General features: G+C 42.4%; 1 protein-coding gene across 2 annotated transcripts; it reads left to right on the forward strand.

Moving 5' to 3' along the window:
- The first annotated feature begins 3,599 nt into the window (after window positions 1–3,599).
- On the forward strand, window positions 3,600–7,887 carry LOC130392162 (tripartite motif-containing protein 16-like). 2 transcript variants are annotated; one of them, XM_056602607.1, is made up of 3 exons: window positions 3,600–3,757; window positions 3,860–5,095; window positions 5,611–7,887. In XM_056602607.1, exons 2-3 carry the CDS (start codon window positions 3,862–3,864, stop codon window positions 6,156–6,158), a joined length of 1,782 nt encoding a protein of 593 aa, XP_056458582.1. In that variant the 5' UTR covers window positions 3,600–3,757; window positions 3,860–3,861; the 3' UTR covers window positions 6,159–7,887. The 2 variants fall into 2 exon arrangements, with proteins under 2 accessions (XP_056458582.1, XP_056458583.1); XM_056602608.1 differs by having other exon boundaries at window positions 3,600–5,095.
- Window positions 7,888–15,337: the final 7,450 nt, after the last annotated feature.

Genomic DNA, 15,337 nt, shown 5'->3' on the forward strand with positions numbered 1-15,337 from the left:
TCCGTGGTGCTTAAAGTGTAGAAGAGAGTACGAAAAATAAGACGGCAGGGTACACCGTGACCAGTCTCCATGCGCCCCACGTGTTCCTTCAATCCGGCCCTTTAACACGTGGGACGTGGAGACTGTCCAGAACGTACCCTGCACAATATAGTGAATAATACCGAATTGTATTTATATTGGTACCACCCTAATGTTGAATAAAGTAATGGTGCCGCAATATTTTTTTGGGGGTTGGGGGGCGGGGGGGATTCGGAAAGATGAGTTTCAGTATAGTGACAACTTTTATTCAATGATTTGTATTACTATTCTTTCAAAATTGCTGAGGAATGTCCAATATTTTTCAAAAGCCAGATCATCAGAGCTGCCTCATGGGATATGGAACGCGCGGACAGAAGGCTGGGCTCAGTTTCCATGAGAAACCGGCACGTTGGTTGCTTTTAAATAACAACAGAGGAACACATGTTGGACATCATTTCGTGCATGTAGGCTATCTCCAATCTTGAAAAGTGGACAATATATTCAAAAGACAATAATTTAACACTAATCCGAGCCGCGCTGACTCTGTCCGTGGTGCTTAAAGTGTAGTAGGCTAATGGTCTCGTCAATCATCTCTGTCCATCTCCTCAGCATCAATTTGAATGCTTTATCATTTGCCGGTTTTTTCCCCTTTTCCAGTCTTGTGTTTCTTACTAAATTGATTTCCAGGGCGATATGTAGGCTAGAAAGTTTAAAACATTAATTCCACAGTCTAAGAGAGTACGAAAAATAAGACGGCAGGGTACACCGTGACCAGTCTCCATGCGCCCCACGTGTTCCTTCAATCCGGCCCTTTAACACGTGGGACGTGGAGACTGTCCACAACGTACCCTGCACATTATAGTGAATAATACCGAATTGTATTTATACTGGTACCACCCTAATGTTGAATAAAGTAATGGTGCCGCAATATTTTTTGGGGGGGTGGGGGGCGGGGGATTCGGAAAGATGAGTTTCAGTATCGTGACAACTTTTATTAAATGATTTGTATTACTATTCTTTCAAAATTTCTGAGGAATGTCCAACATTTTTCAAAAGCCAGATCATCAGAGCTGCCTCATGGGATATGGAACGCGCGGACAGAAGGCTGGGCTCAGTTTCCATGAGAAACCGGCACGTTGGTTGCTTTTAAATAACAACAGAGGAACACATGTTGGACATCATTTCGTATATGTAGGCTATTTCCAATCTTAAAAAGCGGACAATATCTTACACTAATTGTATTTATACTGGTACCACCCTAATGTCGAACTAAGTAATGGTGCCGCAATAATTTTTTGGGGGGCGGGGGGGATTCGGAAAGATGAGTTTCAGTATAGTGACACATTTTATTCAATGAATTGTAGGGTGGCCGGCCCTGACCAATTTGGCGCCCTAGGCAAGATTTTTGCTGGCGCCCCCTACCCCTTTTGATCGCACAGTTAATTCGACTACCAATGTTCATAAACTCAGAAAAGCTACAAAGCTTTGTCTTTGAGACTCTTTGATTTTAGATAGAAAATTAAACACACAAAACGTATTAAAAAACCAAGTAACAAGCAATGAATCATAAATACAATGTGGTATGCACAAAATACTGCAGACGTTAGAACCTTTAATAATTAAACACTTTGCAGTAAAAAAAAAAGTCTTGCAAAACAAGTGACAATGAATCACTCATGCAATAAGGTATGCACAAAATACTGCAAAGAAATGCATGATGTTTACTAAAGGCATTCATAAGCAAAATAATAGGTTCAGATTCAAATTATTGTGAATACAATTAAATGTAGTATGGTTTATCTAGTTTGGTTCTAATCAGAGATTAAACAAGCACTCAACTGAAGTGTAAAAAAAATACAATAAAGTTTTAGGGCTGTGCAGAGGTAGACGGGACGGCAGAACCTGATGCTGTGTCTCTGGGAGTGGCACTGAAATATTTTAAAAGTGCATCTGAAGAGAGAAGAGAAGTATATGTGACGACTGCATGTTACATTTTAATAAAATAACAGATGCTTGGTGTGCTATACATGAGACTAATAATGAAAATGTGATGGGATTCATTCAAGTTTATTGTCATTGCAATGCAATTCAGTCTCACCACAGTGCAAAAACCAGTAAAGTGCAGTGAAATGAATATATATGTACTGTATATATAGCCTATGAATGATATGTGAAAGCTAAGGTATGAAATGTTAACAGTAATACACTTTAACTGCACTTTAACACTGATGTAAACTTTAACAAACATAAACTGTGACACATAAAACCAAATGCTTACAACCACCCTATTACATGTTATAAAATATTCAGGTATCATACTCAGAGAAGAAATTTCACATATATTAGTGCTCCATGTGCAAAATTGCTCAAGAAAATGCATTTGCTCTAATCTGGGACAGTGTGTGCCCTAATCTGGGACAGTCATTATGGGGGATAAAAAAGACAATATCACCTTAATTTAAATGTATCTGCTCATGAATATTCATGTCAAATGTACATACCCATGCTTTGTGATACCAATTACTACAATACATTCATATATATATATATATACATAAATTAATTATGCGTGCTTGTGATTGATGTGTGAGTGACTAAAAGCATTTGTCATGGCTAGCTTGTCTAGTTAGCTTGATTTTAGTGTGACTAAAAGTGCTTTAACATAGCTAGTCCACAGACGAAACAGCAGAAATGTTAGGTGCACTGCTGCTGCATTTTGGGTTTTGTGAAACAGGAGACGCCCACCCACGCATCAGAGGTATGAGATTCCTGCAGGAAGGTTGCGCTCGAGTTCAAAAGCCCATTTGAGCTTATTCATTAGTTACACCACCCATCCTCTCATTGCTTGTGTAAAAAAAACGGAAGAATATTAGATTTGAGGACAAAACGATAGGGTGGGCTAAGGCAAGTTTTGGGTGGGCTTGAGCCCACCCAAAAAAGGTCTCGCTTCGCCACTGCTTTACACAAAACAAAAGTATTCCTGCAAGGCCATGGACAGTGGCAAACAGTGGAGGGAACGTCAGCAGCACTGCAATGTTACTTTTAGCGTTTATTTACGTGTATTCATTATAGCACAAGGTTCATGACGAGATTCCCGACGAGACCCCCGACCCCCGTTGGTTTTAACGCGAAAGTTCAGCGAGAGTTTCGGTTCGGACAGTGTGGAATCGGGGGTTGTTCATGAGCGGATTGGATGGCGTATGGTGGGCTTTAATAGGTCCATGTTAGTGGGCCGTTCTACCATCTTTGTAGTCCATACAATGACTACAGGAATACAGATCGGGTCTCACGATTTCCAAATCTTAGTTGATATTATTTATAAATTTTTGATATGTTTTGATGTTGTATTCCATGCCCCCAGCATAACTTGTTGTAGCCAAACTAGAAAAAGCCAAGATTTTCTCAAACTGTTTTAATATTCGTCTCCACCCCCGTCAACAGCTTCCTCCACACACGCACACGCACACGCACACGTCTACACAAACATTAAAACACACGAGGGCCCCGGTAGTGAGTGGGTTTTTCCATTTTTTGTGTGCTGATGGGGAAGTTGAAACGTCAGTGAACTGCACGTCAGTGGGGGTTGTTAGGGGGGAGAGGAGATGACCTCATGCTGAAGAAACGAAACCTAAGGTCCATTAGAAACCTAAGCCAGCCGACGTGGAAGCAGTTCTCTCTTTCAGGAGAAAATAAGACGCATTTCGGAACAGATTGTCGGAGAGACAGGAACAACAACAAGGTGAGTAAAACGGCACAAATTTCAGATAAATTAAAACCTCTCTTCCCTTTATGGAATTAAATTGAAGTTGCTCACTACGTAAACCTTGTTGTCTGTGTTTAGGAATGGCCTCCTCTAACACTTCCTGGTCTGAGGAGAACTTTACATGTTCCATCTGTCTGGATGTCTTCAGCAGCCCAGTTTCCACCCCATGTGGACACAACTTCTGCAGAATCTGTATTACAAAATTCTGGGATGAACAACTCCAGTACAAATGTCCTGTTTGCAACGAGCTTTTCCACACTAGACCTGATCTACGGGTCAATACCCTCTTATCAGAGCTGGCAGCTCAGTTTAGAACGACCGAACAAGTAGAAGAGCAGCCTTGTGTTGAACCAGCAGGAGTTGCCTGTGACGTCTGTACTGGGACCCAGCTGAAGGCCGTGAAGTCCTGCCTAGTGTGTCTCATCTCTTACTGCCAAACCCACCTGGAGCCACATCAGAGAGTCGCAGTCCTGAAGAAACATCGGCTGGTCGAGCCTATGGACCGTCTGGAAGAAAGGATTTGTACGAAACACAATCAACTTCTGGAGCTCTTCTGCCAGACTGAACAGGTGTCTGTCTGTCAGTTCTGCACAGAGACAGACCACAGGTCCCATACTGTTGTACCCCTAAAGGAGGAATATGAAGTGAAGACGGCCCAGCTGGGGAAGATGGAGGCTGAAGTTCCGCAGATGATCCGGGAGAGAAAACTAAAGATTAAGGAGATCAAAGACACAGGAGACATGAGCAAGGACGATGCAGACAGAGAGATAGCTGATGCTGGGCAGGTCTTCAATGCTCTGATATGCTGTGTTGAAAAGTGCCGGAATGATTTCAACCAAACGGTAAAAGAGAAACTGAAATCCACAGAAAAAGAATCTGAAGAATTCACCAAAGAGCTGGAGCAGGACATAGAAGATCTGAACCAAAGAAGCTCAGAGCTGAAGCCACTCTCACACACTAAAGACCACCTCCACTTCCTCCAGGCCTTCAAATCCCTGAAGGATCCTCCACCAACCAGGGACTGGACGACGGTGGAGGTACGTCCTCCGTCATACGTAGGGACTTTGACGAGATCCCTGGATCAGCTGGAGGAGACACTGAACATGGAGATGAAGAAGCTGCGTGGTGCTGAACTGAAGGGTGTCCAGCAGTATGAAGTAGCTGCGAGTCTGGATCCTGATACAGCTCATCCCGCACTCATCCGGTCTGAGGATGGGAAACAAGTGAATCATGGAGATGTGGTGAAGAAACTCCCAGCCATTCCTAAGAGCGTTATCCATGTTCAGCCTGACCTGAAAACAGGTGTAAAGAAATGTAAGTGTAAATCGAATATTTATTATTGTTGACAAATATAAACAATGATTATAAGTAGTATTTTATTGTTACACACAATTGAATAATAATCATGGTACTATCATAATTAATTGTAGTTAGTGTTAAGGATTGTTACATATATTATGTGTGTATTCTATTTTAACTATTTTGTTTGAATCATTATTGTTATTATGCCTTTAATGTTATGCTATAACGTTTGCAAATAATGTTTGGTATTTATTATTAAGAATGTGTCTGTATTCCTTTATTATGATTATAAAAGTTTATATTATTCATTACTATCATTATTATATTAGACGTAATCATTTAACTAAGCAGGTTATTTATTTTTTACATAAAAAATAAATACAATTCTAATGGATATAAAAAAATATAACTTAGTGGAATGCTGTTGATAATAATACTAATATACATTGTTTCAAAATTATGTAAATGACTACCTCATCAGGGCATTTCTGTCTGGTTAAACGGCCTAATGTCTTTTTTCCCTTTAGATTCCTGTGAACTCACACTGGACCCGAACACAGCCCACAAACATCTCTCTCTGTCTGAGGACGACAGAGAGGTGACGCAGGAAGGATGCAATCAGGGGTATCCTGGTCACCCAGAAAGATTTAACTACTACAGACAGGTGTTGTGTAGAGAGGGTCTGACTGGTCGCTGTTACTGGGAGGTAGAGTGGGAAGGAAGGGTGGATATAGGAGTGACATACAGAGGAATCCAAAGGAAAGGAAGAGGGGAAGACGCAGAGATTGGACAGTACGAAGATTCTTGGAGTCTTCAATGTGATGGTGAAGATGACGACTCCACCTGGTACAACTCTAGTGAAGAAGAATGGTCTCCCCTCCCGTGTAACAGAATAGGAGTGTATCTGCACCAATCTGCTGGCGTTCTGTCCTTCTACAGTGTGTCCCAAGATTACGGAGAGTCCTCAGGAAAACGGACACACATCTACACCTTCCATTCCACATTCACTCAGAAGCTCTACCCTGGGTTTCTGTTACATGGTACTGATTCCAGAGTGTCTCTGTGTCAGTTGTAGTCTCCCTCTCTCCCGCCCTCCCTCATTGATTGCATGGCAGGGGTGATCTCTACAGAGTGGTGAGGTGTGGAGTGTTGATAATCTACAGTCATGTAAAGTAGTTTTTTTACTGCGGGTCTAGGGAGGGTGTTGTGGTCTTTGTAGCTGGGCAACATTTCTAATAGGTCACAATGACAGAGTTGACCAAAGTCTCACCGAAGCACCGTGTTAAGGTTTTGCAGATGTTTCAGTGTTCGCTTGAAGCGTGTGTGATGTATGTTGCTGAGGCCGTGGGCCATGGTTGAGTACATTCTGTCCAAAACATGGAAGGAGTGAAAATCGTAGACTATTTTGGAAATAAGTAAAAAGTTATTTTTGTTTTCATTTTTGTTTCTATGAAATCCCCCCCCCCGCCTTATTAAATGTGCTGTCATTTGCAGATGGCTTTGCATAGGCCTAACATACTGAACAGCACAGAGTTGTCTCTTTGACAGTATGTGAGCCAGTTTCTGTTAATACCATCTTTCGTCTCATATATGCCAACACCTGTTCTGTGGGGTTGTTGAGGGTGGAAGTTAAAAACTGGCAAAAACTTTGGAGGCTGGGTGTGCAAAATAAGTAAATCCCTCACCCTCATCTGGGTGTATAGCTAGCTCAGCTTCCCCTTTGCTGGACCCTGACTCTGCCTGGGTTGACTACAGAGCTACATCTGCAATAGTGGATATTCTTTTAATTTATGTTTTTTATTATTTCGAACAAAATCTTGGGTTTTTATTTCTATTCATAAAAAAATTGCCCATCCAACCCTGCACACTTGCCCTTGTACCTTTCACTTTTTCTTTGCTGGTTTGTGCTCCATACTCATCCTTCTCCCCCTCCTCCTCATCCCCACCATGCCTGGAGTCACTCTTCGTCTCAGCATCACCTCAACTACTGTCTCTGGACTATAATAAAAATATAAGATAGATTCTTAAAAAACTTAAATAAAACTTTAATACTTTGCATAGGCCTACTGTATTTAAACAGTACCTGCACACTTAAACTGCTTTTTTCCCCGATATAATCTGAATTTAATTACGTAGTTGTAAAGGACACAAAAATGCTGGTCTTAATATTTACATTTCTGTATGTACTGTTTACTGTTTAATTACTGTATGCATTTTTTAGACTGTTTGTCTGATTCTTGTCTATTTGTTTCTTGTGTGTAACACCAAGGACCAAGCTGGAAATAAGAATTACACTTTTGCATTTTGCATGTTATGTCTTTGGGTTACTGTTTTAATGTCTTGATCCAGAAATAAAGCAAATCTAATCTATCATTATTATATTGCCAAAAATACCCGCTAGTGCACCTTTCATAGCTATGTGTTAAGGAGCGGGGCGAGGGGACACAAGCGCTGGACACTGAGGCAAAAGGGAACGGAAAAGGGTTTATTGGTACACGGGGTTGATGACAAGCATAGGGCGAAGCAAGCGGTAGTCAGGCAGGCGAGGGTTCGGCAACAGGGAGTCAGTCAGGCAGGCAAGGATTCGGCGACAGGATGGTAGTCAGGCAGGCGGGGTTTCAGCGTCAGGCAGGCAGTGACAGGCAAGGACTCGACGGTAGGCGGGTAGTTGGGGAGGCAGGAGTTCGGCGAAAGGTAGGGAGAGTGACGGACGGAGAACTAGGGAAGAGGGTTGGCAAGAGACCGGGAACACCGAACTGGGTCTAGAGAATGATGGTAGGACCGATACGAACTGGGTAGTTGTAAACGACGAACTGACGCAGGCTGGATGGAGATCCACGGCTGAAGTAGGAAGTGGGGATTGATGATTGAAGACAAGTGTGACGGAAGAATGAGGTACAGTGGCGTCAAGTGGCCACTAGATGGGGGTGTTGGACCGCGTAGCAGGACGCGGCGTGACACTGCTGCTTTGTCCCCTCATGCGTAATTGGTCTCGCCGACAGGTGCATCAACCTTGGCTTTTCCACAGAAAAGTTCGGTTAATTTTGCGCATTTGGCTGCACCTTGCGCTTTTTTTTCAACCTTAACTTCTGAGCGCCAACCATTTATTTTTCCTCTCCATCACCTTTTTTCCCTTTTTCACATTTTCGTATTTCTGTGTAACTTCAGAGGGAGATGAACGCTAACCCTATATATGTATGTATATATATATATATATATAGGCCTACATTTTATTTATTTATTTCTGGCTGGCTTGACCTGAAATCGTCCGGTCGTTCGGGAAATCTCCCGAACCTCCCGATGGCCAGTCCGCCCTTGGTCTTGTCGATCATCTCTGTCGATCATCTCTGTATCAATTTGATTATTTTCTCATTTGCCGGCTATTCACTATTTCCAGTCTTGTGTTTCTGACTAAATTGATTTTAAGGGCGATATGTACAATGTTTAAAACATGATTTTCATTTAGTGGAGCTGAAAACGGAAACCTTCGTTTAAATTGACTGACAATTTAGGTAATTTAAAGTAATCCAAACTAAGATGGATCCAGACAGTTCGACAATGGCAGGCGGGAAAAATAATGAACCATCAACTGGAATCAAAGAAACACAACAAAGTTGGGAATAAACCCCTTAAAACCCCTTCTATCCAACATGAGCAGCCCAACAATGTGTTTACAGGTTCCCTGCTAACCCTACCCCAAACACCCCAGAATTATGATCCAACAACGTGGTGACAAAAAAAAATTATGTGCGGGTGAAGGCTGTCAATCTTGAACGTTGGTATGCAACGAAGAGACCGAAGCTATACAGTCTACACATACATGGACACCTTCTCTCTGCATACTCAGACAGCATGCGTTGGCGTCAAGGTCAAAGAATACACCTGACCAATCACATTCATGGCATGGACAGTGGAGGGTAGCAGGCCATTATTTTGCCTACTTACAAGAAGAAGAAAGACCTACAGCAGAGTGTACCAGCCGTACCTACCTGATGCACTGTCTACCGGAGCTATAGACTAGGCCTACTGGTATGGTGCGTCTAAAGGACACCTGGGTTTAACCTCATTCTATCTGAGGTAGTGCTTCTTATTTACTATTTCGGTGTATATATCACGGAGGACACTGCCATCAATGAACGTTTTTGCAGCTGGCTTTTTTTTTTTTAAAGCTGACTCACGGGCAGCATATCATTCAAAATAGTGCAGAGTAGGCCTCTGCACAAGGGCGGAAGTGCAAACAACACACAATTGATTTTATTACTATTTCTTAATGTTCGGAGAGAATGTGCTTCCTGATGCTCAACCTCAAGTGTTTTCCCTAACCACTTTTTCCCCACGTATACATTTATCATAGATGTCGATGGATGGCCTCACCGACCTCTTTAACACCTCGCTGATTCAGGCTGTTGTCCCATCCTGTTTCAAGGTTGCCCCCATCATACCAGTGCCTAAGAAATCCTGACCTCCGCCCCGTAGCACTGACTTCCATCATTATGAAGTGCTTCGAGAGGCTGGTGAAGGACCACATCACCTCCAAGCTCCCACCATCACTCGAGCCATTCCAGTTTGCGTACCAAAACCGAACCGCTCTACAGAGGAGGCCATCTCCTCTGCCTTCCACCTGAGTCTGGAGCACCTGGAGGATAAAAACACCCACGTGCGGACGCTGTGTCTGGACTTCAGCTCAGCCAGCGTTCAACACGATCATCCCCCAGAATCTGGTGTGCAAACTGGGTCACTTGGGCCTCGGACACCGGTTCCCCCAAGGGCTGTGTTCTCAGCCCCCTGCTGTCCACCCTGATGACCCACGACGGTCGTCCCAGATTCAGCTCCAACCACTTCTTGAAGTATGCGGACGACACAACTGTTGTGGGCCTCGTCCAGGGTGACAATGAACTGGCCTACAGGGACGAGGTGAAACATCTGCACATGGGATATGGAACGCGCGGACAGAAGGCTGGGCTCAGTTTCCATGAGAAACCGGCACGTTGGTTGCTTTTAAATAACAACAGAGGAACACATGTTGGACATCATTTCGAACATGTAGGCTATTTCCAATCTTAAAATGTGGACAAATGACAATCATTTAACTCTAATCCGAGCCGCACTGACTCTGTCCGTGGTGCTTAAAGTGTAGTGGGCTAATGGTCTCGTCAACCATCTCTGTCCATCATCTCAGTATCAATTTGAATGCTTTATCATTTGCCAGTTTTTCCCTTTTTCCAGTCTTGTGTTTCTGACTAAATTGATTTCCAGGGCGATATGTAGGCTAGAAAGTTTAAAACATTAATTTCACAGTCTAACAGTGTGAAAAATAAGACGGCAGGGTACACCGTGACCAGTCTCCATGCGCCCCACGTGTTCCTTCAATCCGGCCCTTTATCACGTGGGACGTGGAGACTGTCCACAACGTATCCCGCACAATATAATAAATAATGCCGAATTGTATTTATACTGGTACCACCCTAATGTTGAATAAAGTAATGGTTCTGCAATAATGTTTCGGTTGGTGGAGGCGGGGGGGATTCGGAAAGATGAGTTTTAGTATGGTGACAACTTTCATCAAATGATTTGTATTACTATTCTTTCAAAATTGCTGAAGAATGTCCAATATTTTTCAAAAAACGTTGGTTGCTTCATAATAACAACAGAGGAACAATTGTTGAACATCATTTCGTGCATGTAGGCTATTTCCAATCTTAAAAAGTGGACAATATCTTCAAATGACAATCATTTAACTCTAATCCGAGCCGCGCTGACTCTGTCCGTGGTGCTTAAAGATAGGCTAATGGTCTCGTCAATCATCTCTGTCCATCATCTCAGTATCAATTTGAATGCTTTATCATTTGTCTTGTGTATCTGACTAAACTGATTTTAAGGGCGATATGTCGGCTACAAAGTTTAAAACATTAATTTCCCAGACTAACAGTGTGAAAAATAAGACGGCAGGGTACACCGTGACCAGTCGCCATGCGCCCCACGTGTTCCTTCAATCCGGCCCTTTAACACGTGGGACGTGGAGACTGTCCACAACGTACCCTGCACAATATAATAATTAATACCGAATGGTATTTATACTGGTACCACCCTAATGTTGAATAAAGTAATGGTGCCGCAATATTTTTTGGGGGGGTGGGGGGCGGGGGGGATTCGGAAAGATGAGTTTTAGTAAAGTGACAACTTTTATCAAATGGATTGTATTACTATTCTTTCAAAATTGCTGAGGAATGTCCAATATTTTTCCAAAGCCAGACCATCAGAGCTGCCTCATGGGATATGGAACGCGCGGACAGAAGGCTGGGCTCAGTTTCCATGAGAAACCGGCACGTTGGTTGCTTTTAAATAACAACAGAGGAACACATGTTGGACATCATTTCGTACATGTAGGCTATTTCCAATCTTAAAATGTGGACAAATGACAATCATTTAACTCTAATCCGAGCCGCGCTGACTCAGTCCGTGGTGCTTAAAGTGTAGTGGGCTAATGGTCTCGTCAACCATCTCTGTCCATCATCTCAGTATCAATTTGAATGCTTTATCATTTGCCAGTTTTTCCCTTTTTCCAGTCTTGTGTTTCTGACTAAATTGATTTCCAGGGCGATATGTAGGCTAGAAAGTTTAAAACATTAATTTCACAGTCTAACAATGTGAAAAATAAGACGGCAGGGTACACCGTGACCAGTCTCCATGCGCCCCACGTGTTCCTTCAATCCGGCCCTTTAACACGTGGGACGTGGAGACTGTCCACAACGTACCCTGCACAATATAATAAATAATACCGAATTGTATTTATGCTGGTACCACCCTAATGTTGAATAAAGTAATGGTTCTTCAATAATGTTTCGGTTGGTGGAGGCGGGGGGGATTCGGAAAGATGAGTTTTAGTAAAGTGACAACTTTTATTAAATGGATTGTATTACTATTCTTTCAAAATTGCTGAGGAATGTCCAATATTTTTCAAAAGCCAGATCATCAGAGCTGCCTCATGGGATATGGAACGCGCGGACAGAAGGCTGGGCTCAGTTTCCATGAGAAACCGGCACGTTGGTTGCTTTTAAATAACAACAGAGGAACACATGTTGGACATCATTTCGTATATGTAGGCTATTTCCAATCTTAAAAAGCGGACAATATCTTCAAATGACAATCATTTAACTCTAATCCGAGCCGCGCTGACTCTGTCCGTGGTGCTTAAAGTGTAGTAGGCTAATGGTCTCGTCAATCACCTCTGTCCATTTCCTCAGTATCAATTCGAATGCTTTATCATTTGCCGGTTTTTCCCTTTTTGCAGTCTTGTGTTTCTGACTAAATTGATTTTCAGGGCGATATGCAGGCTACAAAGTTTAAAACATTCATTTCCCAGTCTAACAATGTGAAAAAAAAAAGACAGCAGGGTACACCGTGACCAGTCTCCATGCGGCCCACGTGTTCCTTCAATCCGGCCCTCTAACACGTGGGACGTGGAGACTGTCCATAACGTACCCAGCACAATATAATAAATAATACCGAATTGTATTTATACTGGTATCACCCTAATGTTGAATAAAGTAATGGTGCCGCAATATTTTTTGGGGGGGTTGGGGGCGGTGGGGATTCGGAAAGATGAGTTTCAGTGTAGTGACAACTTTTATTCAATGATTTGTATAACTACTCTTTCAAAATTGCTGAGGAATGTCCGATATTTTTCAAAAGCCAGATCATCAGAGCTGCCTCATGGGATATGGAACGCGCGGACTGAAGGCTGGGCTCAGTTTCCATGAGAAACCGGCACGTTGGTTGCTTTTAAACAGAGGAACACATGTTGGACATCATTTCGTAGGCTATATGTAGGCTATTTCCAATCTCAAAAAGCGGACAATATCTTCAAATGACAATCATTTAACTCTAATCCGAGCCGCGCTGACTCTGTCCGTGGTGCTTAAAGTGTAGTAGGCTAATGGTCTCGTCAATCATCTCTGTCCATCTCCTCAGTATCAATTTGAATGCTTTATCATTTGCCGGTTTTTCCCTTTTTCCAGTCTTGTGTTTCTGACTAAATTGATTTTCAGGGCGATATGCAGGCTAAAAAGTTTAAAACATTCATTTCCCAGTCTAACAATGTGAAAAAAAAAAAAGACAGCAGGGTACACCGTGACCAGTCTCCATGCGGCCCACGTGTTCCTTCAATCCGGCCCTTTAACACGTGGGACGTGGAGACTGTCCATAACGTACCCTGCACAATATAATAAATAATACCGAATTGTATTTATACTGGTATCACCCTAATGTTGAATGAAGTAATGGTGCCGCAATATTTTTTGGGGGGGTTGGGGGCGGTGGGGATTCGGAAAGATGAGTTTCAGTGTAGTGACAACTTTTATTCAATGATTTGTATAACTACTCTTTCAAAATTGCTGAGGAATGTCCGATATTTTTCAAAAGCCAGATCATCAGAGCTGCCTCATGGGATATGGAACGCGCGGACTGAAGGCTGGGCTCAGTTTCCATGAGAAACCGGCACGTTGGTTGCTTTTAAACAGAGGAACACATGTTGGACATCATTTCGTAGGCTATATGTAGGCTATTTCCAATCTTAAAAAGCGGACAATATCTTCAAATGACAATCATTTAACTCTAATCCGAGCCGCGCTGACTCTGTCCGTGGTGCTTAAAGTGTAGTGGGCTAATGGTCTCGTCAACCATCTCTGTCCATCTCCTCAGTATATATTTGAATGCTTTATCATTTGCCGGTTTTTCCCTTTTTCCAGTCTTATGTTTCTTACTAAATAGATTTCCAGGGCGATATGTAGGCTACAAAGTTTAAAACATTCATTTCCCAGTCTAACAATGTGAAAAAAAAAACGGCAGGGGACACTGTGACCAGTCTCCATGCGCCCCACGTGTTCCTTCAATCCGGCCCTTTAACACGTGGGACGTGGAGACTGTCCACAACGTACCCTGCACAATATAGTGAATAATACCGAATTGTATTTATACTGGTACCACCCTAATGTTGAATAAAGTAATGGTGCCGCAATATTTTTTTGGGGGGTGGGGGGCGGGGGGGATTCGGAAAGATGAGTTTCAGTGTAGTGACAACTTTTATTCAATGATTTGTATTACTATTCTTTCAAAATTGCTGAGGAATGTCCAATATTTTTCAAAAGCCAGATCATCAGAGCTGCCTCATGGGATATGGAACGCGCGGACAGAAGGCTGGGCTCAGTTTCCATGAGAAACCGGCACGTTGGTTGCTTTTAAATAACAACAGAGGAACACATGTTGGACATCAATTCGTAGCCTATATGTCGGCTATTTCCAATCTTAAAAAGCGGACAATATCTTCAAATGACAATCATTTAACTCTAATCCGAGCCGCGCTGACTCTGTCCGTGGTGCTTAAAGTGTAGTCGGCTAATGGTCTCGTCAATCACCTCTGTCCATTTCCTCAGTATCGATTTGAATGCTTTATCATTTGCGGGTTTTTCCCTTTTTCCAGTCTTGTGTTTCTGACTAAATTGATTTTCAGGGCGATATGCAGGCTACAAAGTTTAAAACATTCATTTCCCAGTCTAACAATGTGAGAAAAAAAAGACGGCAGGGTACACCGTGACCAGTCTCCTTGCGCCCCACGTGTTCCTTCAATCCGGCCCTTTATCACGTGGGACGTGGAGACTGTCCACAACGTACCCTGCACAATATAATAAATAATACCGAATTGTATTTATACTGGTATCACCCTAATGTTGAATAAAGTAATGGTGCCGCAATATTTTTTGGGGGGGTTGGGGGCGGGGGGGATTCGGAAAGATGAGTTTCAGTGTAGTGACAACTTTTATTCAATGATTTGTATAACTACTCTTTCAAAATTGCTGAGGAATGTCCGATATTTTTCAAAAGCCAGATCATCAAAGCTGCCTCATGGGATATGGAACGCGCGGACGGAAGGCTGGGCTCAGTTTCCATGACAAACCGGAACTTTGGTTGCTTTTGAATAACATGAGAGGAACACATGATGGACATCATATGTAGGCTACTACTTGCTGTAGTTTGGTCTGGCTTTGCGAGACTATATGTAGGCTATTTCCAAAAAGTGGACAATATCTTCAAATAATAATAATAAATAATAATAATACATTTACTTTAGAGGCGCCTTTCAAGACACCCAAGGTCACCTTACAGAGCATATAGTCATCATACATTTTTTTTAAAAAACAAGACATTGTGGAAAAAATAAATAAATAAACATACGCAATAAGAAATAAATAAAACAAA

This window comes from Gadus chalcogrammus, chromosome 11, assembly GCF_026213295.1.
Source record: "Gadus chalcogrammus isolate NIFS_2021 chromosome 11, NIFS_Gcha_1.0, whole genome shotgun sequence".
Lineage (NCBI taxonomy): Eukaryota > Metazoa > Chordata > Actinopteri > Gadiformes > Gadidae > Gadus > Gadus chalcogrammus.